This window comes from Thunnus thynnus, chromosome 17 (genome assembly GCF_963924715.1).
Source record: "Thunnus thynnus chromosome 17, fThuThy2.1, whole genome shotgun sequence".
Classification (NCBI taxonomy): Eukaryota; Metazoa; Chordata; class Actinopteri; order Scombriformes; family Scombridae; genus Thunnus; species Thunnus thynnus.
In genome coordinates, this window is record NC_089533.1 from 2,029,056 (window position 1) to 2,053,795 (window position 24,740).

Sequence of the window (24,740 nt, forward strand, 5' to 3'; positions counted from 1 at the left end):
AGTCTCAATCAGCTTCTCTTCATTTATGAACTCATCAGGGAGATTTTTTTCCCTTGACAACAGCTCTCATTAGAGGTGTAACAAGTCGATTTCAGTTCTGTCAGCAGAGGTTTCACATACTGTTCAAAATGTCACAGTGAACATTTTGACTTCAAGCACAAACAATTAGTATCATTAACAATGAGGTGCAACTAAAAACAATAATTGTGTAACTACTATTAGTGAGTTGTAGCTAATAACATTAGAAATAAGGTGTTTCTAATAGCATTAATATTGTAATAAGGTGTAACTAGTAACATTAATAATGAGGTATGATGAGTAATATTCATGAAGAGATGTAACTAATCATGTCAATAACATCATTAACAGGACGTTGGTAGTAACAGGTAACAACTGAGGAAAATAACATTAATATGAAGGTGTAACTGGAAACATTAATTATTATATATTATAAGATGTAACTAGTAAAATATCCTTAATGCTATGTTATATTGTTTTCCTCTGTAATGTTTTGTTGGGAGTTAATTGTTTGTGTAACTATGAACCAAGACTAAAATAATTTTTGAATTTAAATAATCAGATGTCTCTAACATTAATAACGAGGTGTGACTAATAACAGCAATAACGAGGTAAAACACTGATAGTCTGTAGTAGGGATGTGCAGAGAGTCCAGTATTTGTATTTGTATTTGTTGAGGCATCAAAATTATTTGTATTTGTACTTGAATAAAAGTGGAAAGAGGTTTAAAAATCCTGTTTTTGTTTTTATGACACTTTTAATTTTAGAAAATTTGTTTTTCATGAATAAACTACCTTACGAAGGAGGTCCCCACACCGGGTCTTGAACTGGAGTCTCCAGATCATAGACGACTGCGCTGACTACTGAGCTAAGACTTTATTCATTGCCTCATTACAGACAGACCTCTACCTATTGATACACCCATAACACACAGACAGCACAGCCTGTAACATGTAGGGAGGAACTTCAAAGTTGATTATTGCTTTGCACTTTTCATTTATTGCCTATTTTTTACAACCTAACTTTGTGGAAAGGAGAAGGGGAACAACAGGTTATGGAGAGTCTTTAAGAACACTTTGCTTGTGTCAGTAGCTCAGCTTTATCTCTGGGGAACACCCCCAACAAATCATTTTTAAAATATTTGTATGAAACAAATATTCGTATAAAACCCACTATTTGTGCTTTGCCAAATAATGTATTTGTATTTAGGCACACCCCTAATCTACAATAGTAACTAGTTATAATTCATGTTGGCTGTATTCCATTTAGCTGTTAGTTGAAAGTCTGTTTATACTGACTGACGAGATAAACTGAACCCACATATAATTCCTTCATGTCATGTGGTACACTTGAGCTTTCCTGTTACAAAATGTATATTAAAAATCCACTGAGAAGAACAGATTCCTACAAACAGTATAACAACACCAATATAAATTGTATTAAGCAGACAAATAGATTCATTTACACAAGTAAACGGACACTTATTTCCAGGGCCTCAAATGTCATCAGCTCATTGTGTCTATATAATATTTTCATCCTTCATTCATATTTAGTTCTGCAGTGCAGAGACTCAAAAATATTTTATAAATTCAGCCAGTCGGAGCAAGTCAGGAAGCAGAATTTCAATAAACAGAAATATTCTCTCTTGGTAGTCGATACAGTGGTTTTCAAACCTCAATATAGAGGCTTTAATATTACCACCGAGGAGCTGGAGGGTCATGTGACCACAGCTGAACTGTCAACTCTCATGAGGTAGAAACCTATTGATTTTAGACCCCATGACCACATCAAGCTGATCAGTGTTGACTGTGAAGGTGACATAACGGACAGATATATAGACGTTCTCTAACCTCTCTCAAGTAGCAGGAGATTCCTCGTAGAGCTTCACCCATGGCTGTAGGAGACGGCAGCTGGATGAGTGAGACAGAAGAAAACAGACGGAGACAGTGAGGAAGATTCTCTCCTGTTTTTTTTTTTGTGCGCTGAGCTTTTTGTTCAAAGCACCAAACTGCTGCAGAAACTGTTGTTTCCACTCTGAGGCGTGAAGGTATGTTTGAAACCCGACTGAGCTCCATAAACAGAATTCAGGGTTTCACTGATGTTGTTGTTTTCAGATGTAAAATTCTTTTGTTTTAAATCTTAAACGCACTCTATGTAACTTCAGCCGCTAGGGGTCTCATTCAAAACAATAACAAAAGACGGAGTGCGATGACGGTGTGAAGTAGCAAGGGATCATGGGAGTTGTTGTCTTCGTTGTTAAATAACCAGCTTCACCGGGATAGGATTACTCCAGTGTTCATCATTCAGGATGTTTTTACCCGCAGAGGTCTCCTCCTCTCCAGAACAAACGGACCCGGAGATTACAGGTAAAAACACTGAATGAAGCTGTTTCACCTAAAAAATCAGTGTTTCTCCGATGATGTTTGGTGACCACCGGACTTCCTGGAGGGGCTGTTAGCCGAGCTGCTGCTAACGTTTGTCCAGTTTATTTCTCTGATAACTTAAGATCCAGACGTCCAATGACTAAAATCCTTCTTCCGGCTAAAAGATATAGTTAAAAACCACCTAAATTTATCATGAAAATGTGTCTTAAAACTGAATAAAAGTCAATTTATAACAGTTTGTGTGGAACAACCACAACGCCGATGTATTATCTTGTATGTGTGTAAGTTACTCTTTGGTAGACGCCATTGTAGCGGACAAACACAGCGCCGCCGTATGCATCTTGTGCGTGTTTACTCTTTGGTAGAGGAGGTATGACGCCATCGACAGGCGACCAAATGAAACGGTCCGTTACTTTGATTAAATTACAGATTTCTCTGAGTTTGAAAACTGTTGGAAACATTTGGGATAATGTAAGTACACAACTCAACAACATATATAACATAGGTCTAGTTGTTTTTACACATTTTAATGTGGAATAATTATATATTATACGTTTAAGTTGTTTTACCAACTAATAATAACCATAATTAATATCAATTATATGGTGTAACTAGTAACATTAATAACAAGGATTACTAATAACATTACCAATGACGTGTAACTATGAATTTTGTAACATTATTAATGAGATTAACTAACAACATTAATAATGAATTTATAATGGTGTTCCTAATATTTTGTCCATTTAATTAACATACATGAGGAGGGCAAAATATTAGGAACATTTTTCAATATAATGCACCCCAGTACACCAGCACCACACATTACCACCTCAATAATAAACATAAAGTAGAATTATCACCTTTCTGACAATGTCAACAAAAAAATAAAAAAAACAAATGTAGAATTTGTGTCTGTTGTATTAGATTGTATTAGATTGCACAGGTGTTCCTAATGAAGTGGCTGGTGAGTGTAGTACTTTTCACAGTGTGGCGCTTTTGTCAGTTACATAATCATTACCTTTTTTCTTTCTTTTTTTTTTTTTTACATCATTTACATAAACCCATCCTTCCTGTTTGTTGAACTAATTATGGCATTTGTACACATGACCTCTCCAGACTGAACAGCATGAGAGTATTTTTGGGATTCACTAATTGTGTTGTTTCACAGTTAAAAGTTACTTATTCCTGCGTATTTTACCTTTATTTATTTATTTATTTTTTACCATTTTTAGGTAAATATTTATTCAGTTTAACTAAACAGGTAATGCTATATCCATAGATATACAGTAGTGTGTGTGTGTGAGTGTGTTACCGGCAGCCGATGCTCCAGGCAGGTGTGGAAATGTTTCGTCTGGTCGGGTTTCACACGTTTCAGAGGCACTTTGGACTCGCCGATTAACTCATTATGAGTCAACTTGTCCTCGTCACACACACTCAGCCTGAGGAGAGGAAACAGTGAACAGGTAACAGGTGAGAGTTCAGGGAGGAAGACCTGCAGGATAGGGATTCAATATATATCTCTTTTGTAACTGAGAATTGACAAGTAAAGAATATTTCACTGAGACGTGTGTGTGTGGTTTTTCAGACATGATAAAGTAAAATTAATTGGACACGTGATTCCTGAAAAATTTATTGTGGCTCATCGGACAACGTGTGCTTTTTTTTTTCTTTCCTATATCTGTTTTGAACAGTAAAAAACAAAAATCAGAGTGATATTTTGTTCTAAAAATTCAATTTATTTCCAGTCAGTTCCCACTGAGAAACCACATTTGCATTTCTTTGAATGTGGATATCTGACTTCAACACAAACAGCAGCAGGAGATAATGAGGACAACGCTCTGATTGCTCTTCTTCTGGACTTCTGCGGTCTCCACCTCAGGTTTTTCCTCATGGCTTGAAAACATCAGCAGTAACAAGAGATGAAGGAAATCCTCCTCTTCCTCCTGCTGCAGCTCTCACCACAGCATAGAAAAAAGGTCAAAGTGATCAAACTGTAGAAGCTGCCAGTTATAAAACTAAATGTCTGTTCATCTTGTAATCATGGATATGTACGGAGGGGTTTTTCTTTAGTTTCTTTAGTGAGGTCTGGTGAGAGAAGCAGAGGAAGATGCTTGTGTTTAACTGGGCAGTTGGAGTTTAAGAAAACAAGCTGTTAGGAAACTGTTCTTATTCTTGTATTTCTATCTTTGAGACGACCGTTTTGGGTCTTAGACAGCTTGAGGACATTTTTTGTGGGGGAAGTGGGAAGATTTTTGGAAGGTGAGAACATTCTGAAAAGTGTTTTTAGAAGGTGGCGGAGAGAGTGAACGTTTGTGGTAAGTGAGGAAATCTTAGTAAAGTGAGATCATTTTTTGGACAACAAGTTATATTTGGAAAGTGAGGTCAGTTTTGGAAAGTGGTGACATTTTCAGAAGGGTAGAAATTTTGCAAAGTGAGGATACTTTTGAAAGTGAATGTTACAACCGTGGTCATATTCTGATGTTACAAATAAACTCTGTTCAGTGCCTCAGTATATAGTAGGGATGTGCAGAGGGCTCAGTATTTGTATTTGAATAAAAGTGGAAAGAGGTTTAAAAATCCTGTTTTTGTTTTTATTACGCTTTTAAACGCACAATATGTAATTTCAGCCGCTAGGGGTCTCTAAATCAAAACAATAACAGGTTTCTCCCGGGAGCCGAATTATCCGCAGAGGTTTCCTCCTCTCCAGAAACAAACGTACACGCAGATTAAAATTGTTAAAATACTAATTAAAGCTGTTTCACGTAAAAAAAAAAAAAAATCAATATTTCTCTGACGATGTTCGGTGACCACCGAACTTCCTGGAGGGGCTGTTAGCCGAGCTGCTGCTAACCTTTTTCCAGTTTATTTCTCTGATAACTTAAGATCCAGACGTCCAATGACTAAAATCCTTCTTCCGGCTAAAAGATATAGTACAACAGTTTGTGTGGAACAACCACAGCGCCGATGTATTATCTTGTATGTGTGTAAGTTACTCTTTGGTAGACGCCATTGTAGCGGACAAACACAGCGCCGCCGTATGCATCTTGTGTGTGTTTACTCTTTGGTAGAGGAGGTATGACGCCATCGACAGGCGACCAAATGAAACGGACCGCTACTTTGTTTAAATTACAGATTTCTCTGGGTTTGAAAATTGTTGGAAACATTTGGGATAATGTAAGTACACAACTCAACAACATATATAACATAGGTCTAGTTGTTTTTACACATTTTAATGTGGAATAATTATATATTATACGTTTAATTTTAGAAAATTAAAGTGTTACAATAAGTGTTCATGAAGCGTGTGTCAGTAGTTCAGCTTTATCTCTGGGGAACACCCCCAACTCTGGGAGTGATGTCTAAATTAGGAAATGTGCGTCATGTAGCAGGTGGATGTGAATAGATTATGTCAGTGAGGACTGTCACACGTGTAAAAGGGTTACGGTTATGTGTGTCTGGTCCATTCCAGCTTCTATCCGGTGAGTTTGAGGCAGACTTTGCTTCACTCGTCCCCTGATGTTGACTTGAGTTTGTCGGCTTGATCAGCAAGAAAAAAATTAAACAACAGAGACGGGTGAACACACATCCTTCACACCACACCGCCAAATTCAAACACAAAAATCCTTTTTTTTTCTCTTTTTCAATAAACTAAATCAGACCGAAGGGGAAGCAGCTCCGTTCTGTTTGTAGAGCCAATAACAGCAATGTGCTTCAGCAGAAACAGACGTATTAAACCAGTGACAAAACAGTCAGGAGCTCCGGATTAAAGCAAATACAAACAGCATATTAAATGTGGAGGTAAAGGTAAAGGTTGAGAGATGAGAGTGAAATACACAGAAATAACAGAGGCGAGAGAGTCACCAAAAATATCTTGAATATATTTTGACTGAATGAATTTTACAGAAAAGATATTTATAAAGTATAAAGTACAGTGAAGAGGGAGTGTGTGTGTGTGTGTGTGTGTATGTGTGTGTATATAGGCATCCACTGAGTCAGTGACCTCCATCCAGAGTGTATTTTTATTATTTATGAACCGAATCAGAAAGAGATTTGCAGCCGTTCAAAGAGCAGCGGCCTGCAGAGCTGCAATCCAGAACGTTCTATCCTGACGTTATGTATTCATCCAGACTGCCCCCGCAACCCTAAATCCAGCTGTAACGTAACCCTGAAACCACGTTTGAACCCTCAAACAGCCATTTGAAGAAACAACAACAACCAAGAGAAAATGTCCATAAATATCCTCACATTGAATGTTTTTCTCACCCTTGTTTTAAAGCTGAAGAGGAGTGAAAGAGTCAAATCTCAGAGGACTCTGGAACCTGGATGTTGGCACGAAAGTGTGAAGAAGTGATGAAGCTCAACACAGGGCAGCGCTGTTGCCTCCAAAATACATCTATATACTACTAATTAGTTAGCTTCCACTAATCTGTTTATGGAGGAAACATAACTGATCATAGGAAGGTGCTAAATGTTTGGTTATGTTGCTCAAACCTTCAGCAAATGTTCAACATGATATCGTTCCCGACAAACTCAAGACCCACAAATGAACATGTGATAAATCTGCAGCCTGGTCACCAGAATAAAACGTTGGCAGTTTACATTTCTGCAAACCACAGAAACGTTGAATATCTACGTTTCAACACGTGTTCGTAGCATATTAACATTTCTACAGAACGTATCATCTCAAAATTTTTTCTAAAGTGACGTAGTTCACATACGATCTATATGAGTTGATCCTTCCCATTAGGAGGAGGCCAGGCTGGTGGATGGTTAGTAAGTTTCTGGATTTTAAGTTGGAAATCAGCAGAGAAGACGGTTCAAAACCACCTCGAACCAATGTCTGCTTCTCGTTTCAACTGACAAAAGCGGATGTTTTTAGCGAGACGTCAGGACATTTGCAGCTGTTTTTCTGGAGAGAAAACCAGGTGTTTTTAGTGAGACATCGGCCGTTTTTATTGCATTTTTTGACATAATTAAAGATGTTTTTTCCTCTCATCTGTAACCTTTTCTTTTCTGTTTATCTATTTATTTTATAGTGCAGGGCCCCGTTCTTTGTACAAGTTATCCAGATCAGAATGTTGATGATTTAACACGAGTCTGGATTTTTTGGTTCTTCGAGGTTGCCAATCACATGAATGCTGATCATGGTTTCAACTCTCTACTCTTCTTTTAGTCTGTTAGCAGCATATTAGCCTCAATTACCCTTTAGCTACACTGGGTACATAACGTAACGGTTCTTTCTGGTGGCTACACTGGACATACAGCGTCTCATAACTTCAGTCAAAACATGATGTTTGACTATGGTTTTGGGATTGTATCTTCAGCTTTTTGACTTTTTTTTTTACATTTTTCAGAGGCATGTCTCAGAGAAAAAGTCACTTGTTCCATAACATAGATTTCCTGAACTATTCCTGTACATTCGGGGATTGTTGGCGACTCTTCGTTCAGCTATTTCCTGGTTATAACTTTTTTACTCACTGCTAGTTATATTTGTAATAAATACCTGTCATGCTTTTGTTGGCACATTCCCCAAGTAAATAACACTAAACTCAAAATCTCTGAGCTCATTATTGGAGCTTTAGTTAAAGTTCAGTCAGTATCTTTTGCTCAAGTCTGTAGTTTTATTTCTCAAACCATCTGTCATCCCGTCCCAAACGCATGTTTACTCATCATTTCCTTGCTGTCATCGCCTGGGCTCTTGAGACGTTAGCTGGTCACTTCTAACCAATAGCTCAGTGACACACCTTCATTGTCAGCCTATCGTCTCGCAGCTGTCTTTTTAAATATGTTTTCTCCCTCTCTGCCTTTAGTGCTTTCATGCTGCGTTATGCGCGCCCCACCACCTCCCCATCGTCATCCAGTCTTCACAGATTCATCAGTGCATCACTTCATCCGTCTCAGCAGAGGTCATCAGCCACCACCAGCAGCGTCTGGACTCCATGGGGGGGATTTATCTTGCGGCTGCTCAGGACTGATGTCCCTCAATTCAAAATCTCCCTGTAGAGTCTAAACGCCAAAGACTTTTGACAAGACTTAATCATCAATATCATCTGTGTAATAAACAATTCTTTTTGCTTCATTCACTTGTCTCTTCTGATTGAAATCAACCAGTAAGAAGACATTTTAGAACAAACTAAAAACTATGTAAATGACCAGCAGACATATTACCACACATCCTGTTCAGGTCTGTTTCTCTGTAACTTTTAGTCATGCAACAAATCTACACTGTAAACAACAAAAAGTGTTACCGAAAACATTTAAGGGAAAAAGGGGTTTATTTTTCTTAAATGGTTAACCAAACAATCAAATATTTTTGGGTGAAAGATCCCTTTAAAGAGTAACTCTGAGAGTCCAGAGTCTGGATTCATGAGGGAATGACTTGAGAAGGATTTGTCACTGACTAATATCCGTCATGTGTTTTCAGAAAAATGACACGCATACTTTCTTTTTTTTACATTTCCCTTAGAGGTTCGTTCACAATTACACGGTGGCTTTGCTCCACATTTAACTGAGATTAAACATTCGCTCCTGCGCTCGATAATTAAAGCCTTTCCGCTCTGTTATTTCACACTTCTTTTGATTATGGATGCAGCCCTCCAGTAACCCCCTACACTGTGTGCTTTCAATGGTAGAAAACATTGATTCATCATTAAAGGGCGGAAAATACATCGACATGCACTGAGCTCCTTTTAAAACCTTCAGTCTGTAGAAAACCAAAGCAGGTTTCACTGAAATCAGAGCACATGTCTACACATGACACCTCTGATTACGCTGCACCTCAATCCAACCTGATGGCTGTTTGTTGGGGATGTTTATGACGCAGAACAAAGAGGAAAACAGTGAAAACATCATTTCACTTCATGAATCTTGCTCCTCCATTCTCTGTGAGAGCTCGGTGATTTTCTGCGCTGACAGTTAAATTAATAAAAGATGACAACTGAGCTTCGTATCTGAATGTCAAGATGTCCCTGCGCTTGATTAATGGCTGTAAGTGTAATCAGTCTGAAATGAGATCTGATGAAACCAGCCACACACACACACACACAGACACACACACACACACACACACACACACCTGAGCGTCCTCCTGTGCATGTCTTCCTCTGTGATCCCGATGTAAGTGAGCGTTTCATTCCACACTGGATTCAGAGAGTTACGAATCGTCTTCGTTTTCAGCTTATTGGCCTGAAGGACAAAGAGACAGAAAGACAGAAAGATAAATATTGATTTTAGTTTGACATTTCACACTCTGCAGCTCCACACTGCCGTTTCTCTCTCTCTCTTTATGTTTTGGAGAAAACAGTTCAACCACATCCAAATTCAATTTATGATTAAATTTAATTTAACTTGTAGGTTGAATTTCTGACTTAAAGGGGACCTAATCTGCATATTTCCAGGTTTATATACTGGAATATCTTTGAGTGATTTCCAGTTTCCTTATTTATCTTCTACTGGTCCTTTATGCAGCCCCTCAGTTCAGCCTCTGTCTGAAACAGGCCGTTTTAGCTCCTGTCTCTTTAAGGCCCGCCTCCTGATGAGCCCAATCTGTTCTGATTGGTCAGCTTCAGGAAACTGTGTCACAGCCAACCTGTGGTCACTCAGAAGGCGACGTAAACAAATCATAAAACAAGCTATAGTTGTAATATTTCACTACTTTTTCTCCTTCTTTACTCAAAATGTCAACTTCTCAAATATATCTGCACATATTTGAGCCGCAATCTAATCCGTAATATGCAAGTGGACGATACACACAACACATGGAAAAACCTAAGCAACAACCTTAGCAACCAAGGCTACTGAATGGAAGACCATTTAAGAGCATGTGTGACGAGCTGACATCAGCTCGTCAGCAAGGTAGAAAAAAACATGAAGTTTTCAGAGGGTTGAAGCCCTGACTTTTGACTTGCAGGCAGCATTTTTACATACGTTCACCTTAAGTTTTGCAGCTGTGTTGCATGTTTAACGCATGTTTAACGTCTGACATCAGAACACGATATAAATAACAGAAAACCAGAAAACACATAAGAGGTCCCCTTTAATTTGTGCTTAGTTAATAAATGATTGTTATATTTTATCAATGTCTTATTGCTAATTGTTGGTCTGCCTGACTGCACCTCTCTAAATATGGTTATAATCAGTAGTTGTTTAGTTGTGCATTGCTGCATAATGGCATGGCATCATGTCATGATATTTTGTTGCTTTAGGTGCATTTCCATCCACCTGTTATGTTTATTTGTGCATTTGCGCAACATGTTTAATGGAAACAGACTTATTGAATAAATGATGATGTACATGAAGCATGTGGCTTAAAGGGGACATATTCTGCACATTTCTGTGTCTATATTGTTATCATATTGTGATTATAAACCTAGGGTTTAGGTGTTTGTAGTGCTAAATAAATACATTTTGCTGCAACAACAGAAAAATTAATCAGTAACTATTTTGATTAATCAAATAATCCTTTTAGTAATTTAGTAAAAAGTCTGACTGTCACTTACTGAGTGAAGAAGTTACGCCATTGGTTGGCTGGACCAGTGTTGGAGTTTCCCCATTGGCCATTGCTCTTTCACAATGAATTGGTGCGTTTCTATTACCTCCTCAGGGGTCGTTTACAGCGGAGCCCCAAGCTCAGTGGGACTGAGAGTGAGTGCAGTCCACATTTACCGACCAAAGTGCTTCACATTGAGGCTCCAACACTGACAGCAGCACCAACCCACAGATACAAAGAGACGTGACGGATCCAGCCTGCACGGCTACTAGCAGCAAGTTAGCCGTGCCGAACTGTGTGTAGCCCATAGACTGTATGAAGATAAGGTGTAGCCGCAGTGTTTCCGGTTTTCAGCACCGTGCTGGGCAGGTGACAGGTGCGTTTATGGTGTTTGTGTGCTCTGAAAGACGTCACCATGCGGATATAAAGTCACAGCTGACAGACTGTTAGCCTAGCATGCTAATCCTATGTAAACATATGGATGAGACCATATGTTTACAGACATCCACAGATAGAAACAGATCAAAGAGCAGGAGGAGTTAACAGATAATTAGAATAGTTATATCTTTCAAATCAAACATACCAAGATATGAGTGGAAAGTATTATTCTTGCAGCTGCATTTATAACCTTTTTGACTCAAACATAGCTTAACCATGTCATGTGATGCCAATTCAGTTCACTTTAACAACAAATATTACTGCGACCACTACAGAAAATTGCAGATGAACATTTAATATCCAGGAATTCACATTATAGACACAACCACAGACTATCCCTGTAACACACTGGCCACAATTTCACACATTGACCATAAACAGTCCCGCCTTATACAAGGTTTTGACCTAGTCTTGTTCAAAGAAAAAATGCCCAAAAGTTGCTGGCTTTAGTTTCTCAAATGTTGAAATGGAAGCTTTTCTGTGTCATACATGATAGTAAGCTAAGTATCTTTGTATCTTTGGGTTTTGGACTGTTGATCTGACAAAACAAGACATTTGAAGATGTGTCCATGAAACTCTAGGACATTATAACAGGCATTTTTCACTATTTTCTGACATTTCATTGATTAATCAAGAAAATAACTTGCAGATTAATCAATAAAGCGTCCTCTGGTTTAATTAAGTCCTTGCGGGTGAAAGTGTGTTTCAGTGTGAACTGGTCATATCTCACCTTACAGGCTCCAGGCAGCAGGTGCAGTTTGACATATGGGTCGGCTAAACCGTTGAAGTCCATGGGCTTCAGACCCTGCAGAGAAAGAAAAGCAATAGTTCACTCACACAGCAGACGGGTCACACTGTAAGAACAACAGCACAGGTGTAAATAATGACTTTCACTTAAGGTCCTGGTTTTATATTTGCTGGTTCACTGTCACAACTTAATGACATGTCTGCTGTGAAAATGATTCAGTTATTGGGTCAGGTCTAGATAAATAATATTACTATTTGTTTTTATGTTTTGAGAGGACACATAATTGCTACCTGGATTGTATTCACTGGCAGTATGTTGTTAAGCTAAGGCTGCACAATAGGACCCAAAAAATAAAATTGACAGTTTTTTCAAGCAATGGGACGATTCACAAATCTCAGTCGACTTTTTTCCTGCAAAATTCAGAAAAACTTAAAGTCCCCCTCCACTCAGAAACATGTTTTTCTTTTTATCTCTTCAGTTGAATGTTTGAGCTTCTCTGTGCAGAGTTTGTTTTCACATTCATCTGCTGAACGAGGAAAGTTTCTCTGAGCTCACTGAAAATATCACTTTAAGGGGCGGGACTATGCACACAATTTGTGACATCACAACTAGTTTGAAGCCAATCGTGGTCCAGTATGCAACTTACACAAGTGTGATGTGGAAACTTGAAGCCTCCAGTGCACAAACACTGAGAGTGGTTGTTTCTTGTGCCCAGTAGGAAAACTTTTGAAATGTAAAGTACTTTTTTGTAAATTACCAGACTAATTTATTCATATATTCTGGAATTTAAAGTAGTATTGAGTATTAAACATATTTTGTAGGCAAGAGAGTTGAGCAAGAATAATAAAATAACTCCAAGACTTCATGTTGAGGGAAAAAAAAAAGTTTATCCCACTACAAACTGTCAGATACTTCATATATGTAGAGTAAAGACGGACAGATAACACAAAGAACAGCTGAGGCTGATGGGAATGTCATTAGTTTTACAGGTATTTGGTCATAAATCAAAGTATTGGACCTAAGAATTCATCCTGAGGGGAACATGAATGTGTGAGTCAAAGCCAAAGATGTCAACCTCATGGTGGCGCTAGAGTCAAAGTCAGATAATCTCCCTAAATAATGAATGTTGGAACCAAATTTTCATGACAATCCGTCTAATAGTTGTTGAGATATTTCAGTCAGACCAAAGTTGCCAAAAATCAATGTACAAAAAAAACCAAACAAACCAATGAAGAACAAACAAAGCACAAAACGAATTTGTATTTTTCCTGTTTAATCTAACTTTTTTGCAAAAAAAAAAAAAAAAAAAAAAAAAAAGCAAAGTTTTACATCTTCCTCTGAAAGGCAGTTTTGAAAGGAAAATCTCTCTTTGGCTGAATTCTTCACAACTCAAAGACGTAATTATGTAACCAGTGACGACGGTTCGCACGTAGACACTAAATCAGCCAAAACAACCTTTTTTTAACTTGTGTAATAGAAAAAAAAAAAATGTATACAGTCATGGTCAGCATTTATATACAGTGGTGTGAAAAAGTGATTGCCCCTTAAACCTAATAACTGGTTTGGCCTCCCTTAGCAGCAACAACTGCAATCAAGCGTTTGCGATAACTTGCAATGAGTCTTTTACAACACTGGGGAGGAATTCAGGCCCACTCATCTTTGCAGAATTGTTGTAATTCAGCCACATTGGAGGGTTTTCGAGATTGAACCGCCTTTTAAAGGTCATGCCACAGCATCTCAATAGGATTCAGGTCAGGACTTTGACTAGGCTGCTCCAAAGTCTTCATTTTGTTTTTCCTTCAGCCATTCAGAGGTAGACTTGCTGGTGTGTTTTGGATCATTGTCCTGCTGCAGAATCCAAGTTCGCTTCAGCTTGAGGTCACGAACAGATGGCCGGACATTCTCCTTCAGGATTTTTTGGTAGACAGCAGAATTCATGGCTCCATTTATCATAACAAGTCTTCCAGGTCCTGAAGCAGCAAAACAGCCCCAGACCATCACACTACCACCACCACATTTTACTGTTGGTATGATATTCTTTTTCTGAAATGCGGTGTTACTTTTACGCCAGATGTAATGGGACACACACCCTCCAAAAAGTTCAACTTTTGTCTCGTCAGCCCACAGAGTATTTTCCCAAAAGTCTTGGGGATCATCAAGATGTTTTCTGGCAAAAATGAGACGAGTCTTAATGTTCTTTTTGCTCAGCAGTGGTTTTCGTCTTTGAACTCTGCCATGCAGGCCATTTTTGCCCAGTCTCTTTCTTATGGTGGAGTCATGAACACTGACCTTAACTGAGGCAAGTAGTTCTTTGGATGTTGTCGTGGGGTCTTTTGTAACCTCTTGGGGTAATTTCGGTCGGCCGGCCACTCCTGGGAAGGTTCACCACTGTTCCATGTTTTCACCATTTGTGGATAATGGCTCTCACTGTGGTTCGCTGGAGTCCCAAAGCTTTAGAAATGGCTTTATAACCTTTTCCAGACTGATAGATCTCAATTACTTTCTTTCTCATTTGTTCCTGAATTTCTTTGGGATCAGGGCATGATGTTTAGCTTTTGAGGATCTTTTGGTCCACTTTGTCAGGCAGGTCCTATTTAAGTGGTTTCTTGATTGAGAACAGGTGTGGCAGTAATCAGGCCTGGGTGTGGCTAGAGAAATTTAACTCAGGTGTGATAAACCACAGTTAAGTTATGTTTTAACAGGGGGGGGCAAACACTTTTTTCTCCCTTAATAATAAAAACCTCCATTTAAAAACTGCATTTGTGTTTACTTGTGTTATCTTTGACTAATTTTTAAATTTGTTTGAAATTTGTTTTTGATCTGAAACATTTAAGTGTGACAAACATGCAAAAAAATAAGAAATCAGGAAGGGGGCAAACACTTTTTCACATCACTGTATCATTAACTTTTCTATGTGTTATATATGTTTTCTGATTAATCGCCTATTTATGTAATCAAACTTCTATGAGCTCACTCCATTTATGATCTTATGATTCCTGAGTTTTTCCTGTCTCACAGGTCTTCTTCACTGATATAAACACTGTAGTACAAAGACTAAAACAGACCGCAGGGTTGATGATTTTTCATTGAAATCGATGGGATCAAATGAAACAATCTGAATCTTTTTGACCTCATGAGCAGTTTGCAGATTATCATGAAAAATTGCTCCTAAATTTCTCGTAACAGCTTTGACATTTGCAGTGACGGCAGAGAGGCGATTTTTTTCTGCCCCCTCGGGGGTTTATAATGAGGCTGAGCGAACAGAAAAACTGTGCTGTGACCTTCTAGATGTGGCTGGTCTAAAAATGTAATCTCACATGTGACGGAGGACAGATACACATTTATAATATAATGTGTATTTAAATTGCATTCTGCCTGCACATATGTATGCTGGCCGCAGCTCACTATTAATAATGTGTCCAAGTTTTATTTTGCCTTCAAGTGTTTGTCGCATTTATTAACTCGCTAGAAGAGTCTGTATGATCAACAAACTGTTTCACAAATGAGAATTTCTTTGTCATAGACGAATATGAGCTGTAAGTGGACGTAAAAAAAGCTTCCATTACTTGTTGACCTGCATATAATGTTAATATAATCAGCACTGAATCTCAGAATTCCTGTGAGTAATGAACATAACAGTCTCACTTTTACACCTCTTGTTCCAGTAGTTTGAGATGTTTGGTCATATGTGACTCAGACTCAGACAACTTTATTTATCCTGAAAGGACAATTCAGTTTGGCAGTGTACCCAGACCATGCATAAGAAACAAAAAACAAACAAACAAATAACAGACAGATCTATGCCAGAGACAGTCAGTACACAGGTACTCACAGACATGTAAATAAAGAACAATAAATAGATCCATAATAAATAAGTTAAATCCTTGTCCCAGCAATAACAAGCCCCAGAATGATTAGTTAAGACTATAAAACTCCATGAGTATGGAAATATTATTCATTCCACATACTGCTAGCAAGATTTAACAGCCTGATGGCAGAAGGAATGAAAGATTTTGAGAGACGATGTTTCTTCACAAGTGGCGCTGTAAAAACGACGGCCTGAGGGCATTAAAATTAAGTCGGACAGGATGTGGTCGGGTTGGGAAACTATTCCCCCGTGCTTTTTTGACCACCTGCCTCTCCCACAGAGAACGCAAGTCTCTTTGCCGGATACCAGTTATCTTAGAACAGACCTTCACAATATTGTAGAGGCAGTTCTTGTCCTTGACAGAGACCCCCAAACCAACAAATAAAAGAAAACATTAAAATACTTTCAATAAAAGACTAATGGGTGGATCCTTTGTTGGCCACGCTTCACAATACTCTCAGTGTTATACTTATATGTGTCAACAATCTCAACATTGTCACCATGGATAGTACTTAATTTTGGTTTTCCACAATTCCTCCTAAAATCAACAAGAAGTTCTTTTGTTTTCGACACATTAAGGTCTAGGAAGTTTTCAGGTCAGGGAGGGCACAACCATGGTCAGACTCCGAGCCTTGAGACAGAAGTATCATCGGAAAATTTCACCAGATATGTGGAGACAGACTGTCGCCTTAAACCTACTTTCTAATCTTTCTGCCACATGTTCATCTTTAAAATCTGCAGTAATATGCCTTTCATCCACTTCATATGTTCAGTAACAGCAGCAGATACAATGCCGTTTGTATATTAACGAATCTAATCTGTCCTTCATCCTCACAGAGAAAGTTCCTTCACAGCAGATGGCGCTGAGTTAATCCACTTGTTCAGGTTTTGAAACAGCGTCTCTGTCTGCAGCCAGGAGGGAAATCATCGACATTCAAGTAGTCGAACAAAGAAAACACTGGAGGAAAAGCTGAGAGGCAGCAGGTGCTCACATTATCTCCCATCTCAGAGATAATGAAGCAATTTAAAGCTCAGTTCTGTTCCTATCAGTGTGCTTTTCTCTCATGTTGTTTCTCTTTGTGACATTCACACTCTGTATGTCTGCTGTTATTAAAACTTATGAACTCCAAAAAACACAAATCCAGCTGCAGTGAGAGACAGAAAACGTCTCATTAAATTTCTGTCATGATGCTCTCAGTATGACTTATGTCATGATGTGGAATAAAATGACACAGTGTCCCTTATTAATAATTATGATAATTCTCTCACAATAATACACAATCATGTGATGCATATGTCTGATGTTTTGTTTTTTTTAACTAGGTGTAAGAATTCATGAGAAAAAAATGCACCAAAATCCAGTTTTTAAGCAAGTTTCACACTTCTAACCAATCAGAGGAGGCTAAAGTCAGGGGTGGGAGCTCACAGCGGTCAATCAATATGTGAACGGCACTTCTGATCTACGACAACCAATCAGCAGCTTCAACGTCTTGAGTCTGACGGCCGCTAGCTGCTCCAACTGGCTCCCATTCACAAAGCCTCAACTTCTCTCCAGAAACACTGAGTCAGTCATTGAGTCATTATGGCCTCAATCTCTTAATTCAGGTCCTCTAATAAGTGCTCTGGTGGTCATTTTAGAAATTATTGCTCCGTTAATAAGATTTGAAGACTTATAGTAGCTTTGATGTTTGCTGTGTGGCTGTTGATTGACAGCTGTGATTGACAGTTAGCTCTGAGACTCACTGAGACTCGGACTATTGTCGCAATATTTCACTAAGTTTAATGTGACTTGATTATGATACCTGCCCTGTTAGCACAATTTAGCTAAAGGAGCTAATGTGTGCAGCGCTCTGTGTTCCCAGTATAAAGTCATTTTCTTGTGAATATTAGCAGATTTAGAGAGATGAGAACTCCAGCAACGCTTGTAGTATGAAGAACAACTTTATTAGTTGACCGACGCGTTTCGGCTTGTGGCCTTCATCAGGGTCAGGGTGATGTATTATTTTTTATTATTTTTTTTATCAATTTATATTGTTGTATTATGTATCTTTCTGCTCTCTCTATACACAGCACTTTATAAAGCTTTTTATCTTTACTATTACTACTACTATTATTATTATTATCCTAATCAAAGTGTTTCTAATGTATGCCATATCTAATAGGCACATTTTTGGATTAACAAAAACCCAAGTACCACTAGTTGCACCTTTCTAGTTAATGGACCAAATATGGCGTCACCCATGTCCCTTCTTGGACAACAATTGGCCTGAAGTCACATGACCATATATTCAACCCATCTTTGTAGATGCCCCATTGGCAGATATGTGTCTGGATGTATATGATGATTTTTTTTTTTAAACTTTTTTTTACCTTTTTTCATACCGAACTTACTTTATTTAAATGTTGTTTGTAATGTGTTTTATGATGACCCTGATGAAGGCCACAAGCAGAAACGCGTTGGTCAACTAATAAAGTTGTTCTTCATACTACAAGTGTTGCTGGAGTTCTCATCTTTCTCTAGACTTCTTTCCCTTCTCCGTGCACCGTGCCAGAGACCCTTACTTTGCATCTACAATATTAGCAGATTTAACTGCAAAAAACAAACAATTCATTAATTAACCTGATGCCAGATTGTACTGAATTACCAGTAAACATGATTTTTCCCTGAAAAGTATTCCAACTGCACATCGCTGTCCTCAGAAACACACAGTTTGCACAAACTATCTTTTTTTCACTGTCTGCAGGACTTAAAGCTGCAGTCAGCTCGCTGCGTTGATTCGTACAAGTTAAGTTCATGTCGGCTCATCTCGTCACTTTTTGTCCATTTCGGTGTAATCTTCACCTCCAGTCGAAACATTTCTGCCTTCTTGGCTTCTTCAGTTCCTTCATTTGACGTCCAGAGCCAGCCCACCACTTATTCCCAGAAAAACTAAAAGTCTTCAAAGTTTCTGAAATTCTAGGTTCCTCATTTAGACTTTTTCCTCTGCAGGACTGTGCTGAATATCCGCTGTGAAAGGTTCTGCTGTTCTCTGCTTTCTTTTGGAATTAGTTCCTGGAACTAAATTAAGGCTCCGCTCATGATGTGATACTAACACCAAATCTAGATTAAACCCAGCAGGAATTACTTACTAGCTTCTGATTTCAATCATCAATCATCACAATGATGACAAATGTTCTATTTCCAACCCCGATTCATCTGTACCAGCACACTCAGCGCCGAGCCCAGCCTGCTAACCTGGAGGGCCACTGTGTTGTCTTTCATCAGGTTCCTCACCTGAGACCCACCTGGCTCGGTTAAAGTGGCCTCAGGATCTCCACCATGATGAGCAACAGTACGAGGAGAAAGATGTACAGTCGTTTGTACTGTAACTCAGGGCGAGCTGTCACACAGGAGCCCTATCTAACTGAGCCACAACTGAGGAACTATAAAGAGACAACAGGCAGCGCCGTCATAAATCTGCCAGTCACCAGACACCTAATCTATCCATTACAGAGCTGAGTGTGTGTGCAGGTATCTGCCGTCATCCAGGAGGTCTCCTCCGAAACTCATCTCAACACCTGCTGTCCTGCAGCTCTTATCTCACCTCCCAGCGTTTAACATCTGCTCCGGGACTCAGAGTGAGCGGGTCAGCGGGATGGACGACCCGACTGACTCAGCAGTTCAGAGAACACACCTGCTGACAGCGATATTTGGCTGCCATCATGTGATTTAAATTTATTTATATTATGCTTCGTGCACTGATGTGGGAACCTCAGGGATAAATGTGAAATTTACCGACCAAATCACAGGATAATCTGTTCAGTGGACTGAAATGGCATGAGTCAGAATAGCACAAAAATGAATTTGGACTAAAATGATAGATTTTTTTAAATATTTTCCACTGCAAACTAAATAAAATTCCACTGATTCATTTATGCTCTTAGGTGGAAATATGCAGGTGATTCTAGTCCTGCGTAAACAGGGTTTAACTTTGTATAACACAATTTATTTCTCTATATTCCTATTTCACATGCAGAGCTGTAACTGTGGCAGCTCTAGTCCACATACTTTTGGCCATGCGGTGTAATGTAGCTGTCAGACTGCAGGAAGTAACCTGTTGTCATCCTTTGGAGTCGTCTCTAAACAAACTAACATGTCACCCAGTGCAGCGGTGTGACTCACTGACGTGTTTTTAATAGTTTCTGGACAACGACGGAGGAATAAGATATATCAAGCTTTGGATACGCACACAATATTTGTTAGTAGATCAGTTCATTGTTGGTTTGGATCCAAACATGAGATTTGTTGACATGAAGAGAAATATATAAAATCACCAGCCTTATCATTTAAGTTATCTTTGTTGGATTATCAGTTTATTGAAATAGGAATTGTGATTTCTACATTAATATGTTATCTTTTATATTTTGACATTTACAGTCTTTTTAGCATCAAATTCCCTCTTTGTGTTTCCTCGGACAGTGTTTCCCTGTTGAGCTGCAGGTGGAAGTATAATAACAAAAAGAGGAACTTTGGCACTAAAAAGACTGTAACGTTGAAAGATATCTACTTGATTTGACTCATTTGGACGCTGAAGCTTCATATTAGCTTCAGATAAACTTTTAAATACATTTTTACACAGAAGGAGGACTGTGGATTTTGTCCCCCATCACTTCCGTTGTAAGGTCATTATGAAGGGATCTTCTAATGGTCAGTATGAACAGGAGGAATGATTAAAGCAAGAAAAACAGCTTTAATGTTCATTTGGGCTCCTGACTGTTGGTTTAACTTGAAAAATCAAGCTCTCAGCGCCTGCAGGCATTCTTACCTTTGCCCGGAGCACAGTGCAGTGCAGCTCACTGGAGCTCCGCTCATATCTCAACTCAAACTCCAGCGTTCCCAGAGCAGCTGAGGAAATAACACATGAAGACAGAGAGGAGAGAGACAATTATCATAACTCATAAAAAACCATGATTTATAACCGTCGCGTCAGTGGACAGAAAAAACGACATTGTTCAAAACGTGTCAGAATAAATTGAAAGCATGCAAGAGAACAGAGAGATATCTGCAGCACACCATGCATTCAGAGGACGGAAATCTCATTTAGTGGAGCAGCACCTGTCACATGAATCTGAACAGAACTCATCACATGTCAACACGCAAAATCCTCTTAAAAGCACATTTCTCAGGGCTGGTTACAAGCATGCAAACATACCGCTTGAAAAGGTAGAAAGATGTTCATACAAGGAACACACACCAAACACAAGCTGCTTTTCCTCCAGTGCAGTTATATAAGATTATACAGTATGATTCACAGGGATTAACATACATTATATCAGGTATAAATACCAACAAACTGTTTATACAGTACATGTGGTATCATTCATGGTTTACTTCAAACAAAGGCAGCACTTCAGCACCCTGCAGACGTCACTGCACGATAATGCTGCCCCACAGTGATGAAATCTGAAGAGGAATCATCTCTACACAAAGGAGAACCTCAGATAAAACATATTCTTTGTCACTGAAAGGTCTTTTATGTTTGATCAAAGCCTGGAGTTTTAGTTATGTGAGACAGACCGTCAAACTCTGACGCTGCGCTCCTCCTTCAGGCTTTCCCTCCTCTGATGAATCTGAAGCCTCGTTATTAAAAAAACAAAAGGAAATCATCAAACAGTGACTGCAAAACAAATATACACATGTTGATGAGGAAATAAAATTGGCAAAAAACCCTAATTGGTCTTTGCTTTAGTCAGAGGGGAGTGACATTCAGCCTGCGTCATTTACCACAATTCATTTTCATGTTGTCACTACAGAGCAGGCAGAGAGCACAAAGGAGTGATTTCTTCCCTGTTAGGAGACCATGTCTTTTCCACTCCCCTTCACATCTCATTCTTCTTCTGGAGAGTGATGCCTTATAACCCGAGAGCCAATTCAAACACATTCAAGGCGTCTCTGCAGCATTCATCATGTTTCAGCTGCAGTCTGCTGCCTCATCAAACACTTTAAATGTGTGTAATCCACTCGAGCTGTGGAGGGATTCTCACTAAAACACTCAGATGTGTTTCAGGAGGTCTGTGCACTGCATTATAAATGTTATTTTAACATAAAGTCATGAATCATTTATCAGATGTTTTTCTGGGCTGAACTCTAGAGGTAGACAGGTGGGGGAATGACCGTTTGTGTTGTGGCTGCTGAGAGAAATTAGACTCTTGTGTTGGTGGTTATTGATCACAGCGGAGTCACTGCAGCATCTCTGCATCCTCACTTTGGTTCAAAACATACTCAGACTAAAAGTAGCTCCTACCTTCTCTGGCTGAGTTCAGCCCTGTCTCCATGAATTATATTCTACCAAATCGCAACAGCAAATACATATTGCAGGAAATGTAATGCTTCCAAATTATGTTTCTGTCATCATAATAAAAAAATATATTAATTAAGGTGTCTGGTAAGTGGCAAAAATGTTGAAACTGAACGTTTGTGTTGAATGTTCAGTGATGTTCCTTTTGTTTTCTGTCAAAATATCTGAATATGTAATAGTATATCTACTGGCAGCATCTACAACATCATTAAAGACTCTGCTTTGATTAATAATGACAATTATGATAATAATGTCTGGTATGTTTTTTGCACAAAAATAGCTAAATCACAAGTTAAAATCTTCTCCTTCATGTAAGAATCACAAGATGTCCCCTACTTCACTGTAAAGTGGCTCCAAACTAGTGTTTTCCTGACCTTAAAGAGGACACATTCTGCCAATCTCCAGCTCTACATTTATATTCTGGGAATATCTGGAATATCTTTACATGATTTCCAGTTAAAAACTCCTTATTTATCTTCTACTGGTCCTTTATGCAGCCCCTCAGTTCAGCCTCTGTCTGAAACAGGCCGTTTTAGCTCCTGTCTCTTTAAGGCCCCGCCTCCTGATAAGCCCACTCTGTTCTGATTGGTCAGCTTCAGGAAGCCTCCTCTGGCTCCGCAGGCTACATAAAACAAATTAGAATTAGATCTGAAATATGAGAGTGGACAACGCATGGAAACACCTTAGCAACCACCTTAGCATCCACCTTAGGATACTGTTGCGTGTAAACACCTGATCCAGGTTTTTGAACACAGTTTGTTGGTAGAGAAAGGAGAAAGGCAACAGATGATCAGAAACCTGGATACTGAATCATGTATACAGGGAGATGAATAACTAGATTTCTCTTGTTCCATGTTAGCATCATATCCAGAATATAAGACTCAAATCCAGGATACTAGTGTGCATGTAAACACACTCGGTGATGTATAACAGTTTTGGAAAGCACAGACCAGTGATGTCATCCTGCTGATTACTGCTGAAAGGGGCGTCAGATCAGAAAACACTTGTATGTGTTGTTCCTGACTTCATGGACCAACCACATATTATGTTGTTTAATTTGGAGGACTGGTTGCTAGCTAGCAAAAAACTACAGCTAACATGTAGCCAACACTCAAGCCACCATCAAATCTCTTCAAATAAGGTGAAACTTCACTTTGCGTTCCATCTTGAAGTCACGCTTAGTGTTCAACACACAGCCTGTATATAAAGATGGACTTATGAACTCTTATTAACAGCATAATTTCTAAAATGACCACCAGCACACTTATTAGAGGGCCTGAATTTAGAGATTGAGACCATAATGACTCGTTAAAAGCAATGATTGACTCAGTATTTCCTTTGGAGAAGTTGAAGCTTTTTGATTGGGAGTCAGTTGGAGCATCTAGCAGCTGTCAGTGGCACTTTAAGATACTTCAGCCTCAAGGTATGGTAGCTGCTGATTGGTTCAACACTGTTAGGACAGTTTTATATTGATCAACAACTATTGATCACAACTGCAACTTAGTTACTAGACTTGAAATAGCGTGCTGAGTCATGCAAACAGGCGAGTCCTGCAGCTACAGTCTATCTTTGATGTTTCTGCAGATGTGTACAGATACACAGTAACACACACACAGACACATGCCAACAGCGAGGCTCACTGCAGTCGTCACTGTCCGAGCTGTTGATCTCCACCGACGTGTCCACGCTGCTGGTCAGCGACAGCGACCCGCCCCCGCCCGCCCGGCCGTGGGGCAGCAGAGGCGACAGCAGGCGAGTCCCGCCCACACCGGATGCCACGGAGCCGGGGCTGAGGGACAACGGGGAGACGGCGGGGGTGGGGGAGACGGGGATGGGGGAGGTGGGGGACAGGCGGGGGAAGTAGGCAGAGATCTGTCGGATGGGTCTGATGGGGCCGGGGCAGACGTCAATGGCCATGTGTTCCTGGATGGAGATGCTGAGCTTCTTTCCTCTCCGCACCGTCATAGAGTCTGAAACAGCACAAAGACACTTAGTTTAGTTTGTCTTAAACTAAATTCTGTATTTTTCTCTATGTTTATGTTTTTCTCCTTGTCAACAATTCAATGAATTTCATCTGAGAGCCAAACCAACAAGTCCCAAGACAAGATCCAAAGGTCCTAAGAGCCACAAGTCAAGACCATCAAGTCCAAAGTCCTAAATGTTCTGGTTTGAGTCCTAAACAAGTCATTAAGTTCCTTCAATAAATATAAAGCCTGTGTAGGATCAGAAGTGACAGAGTCCATTTCACTCAGGTATCAGAAAAACCTGTTTCACAGACCTGAGACTTGCAGCGACACAACAGGACCCAACCAGACTCAATGACCCAAGAAGCAAACAAACTGTTTTTAATTAAAAGTTTTTAGTAGTTTTTGGACATGAGCAGAGGTTTACGGCACAGAGGAATAAGATATATCAGGCTTTGATACACACACAACACTTGTTAGTAGATCAGTTC

At 39.3% G+C, this 24,740-nt stretch overlaps 1 protein-coding gene across 1 annotated transcript in view; it reads right to left on the minus strand.

Annotated features, from left to right (window-relative positions):
* The window catches only part of doc2a (double C2-like domains, alpha), a 57,043-nt gene extending 32,793 nt beyond the window's left edge, over positions 1-24,250 (minus strand). The window contains exons 1-6 of the mRNA XM_067570506.1: positions 23,926-24,250; positions 20,753-20,832; positions 12,062-12,136; positions 9,481-9,590; positions 3,718-3,844; positions 1,869-1,928 (exon numbers count right to left, since the gene is read on the minus strand). Coding sequence (XP_067426607.1) covers positions 1,869-1,928; positions 3,718-3,844; positions 9,481-9,590; positions 12,062-12,136; positions 20,753-20,832; positions 23,926-24,250 — 777 coding nt within the window. The remainder of the gene's footprint in view (positions 1-1,868; positions 1,929-3,717; positions 3,845-9,480; positions 9,591-12,061; positions 12,137-20,752; positions 20,833-23,925) is intronic.
* Between the last annotated feature and the right edge of the window lie 490 nt (positions 24,251-24,740).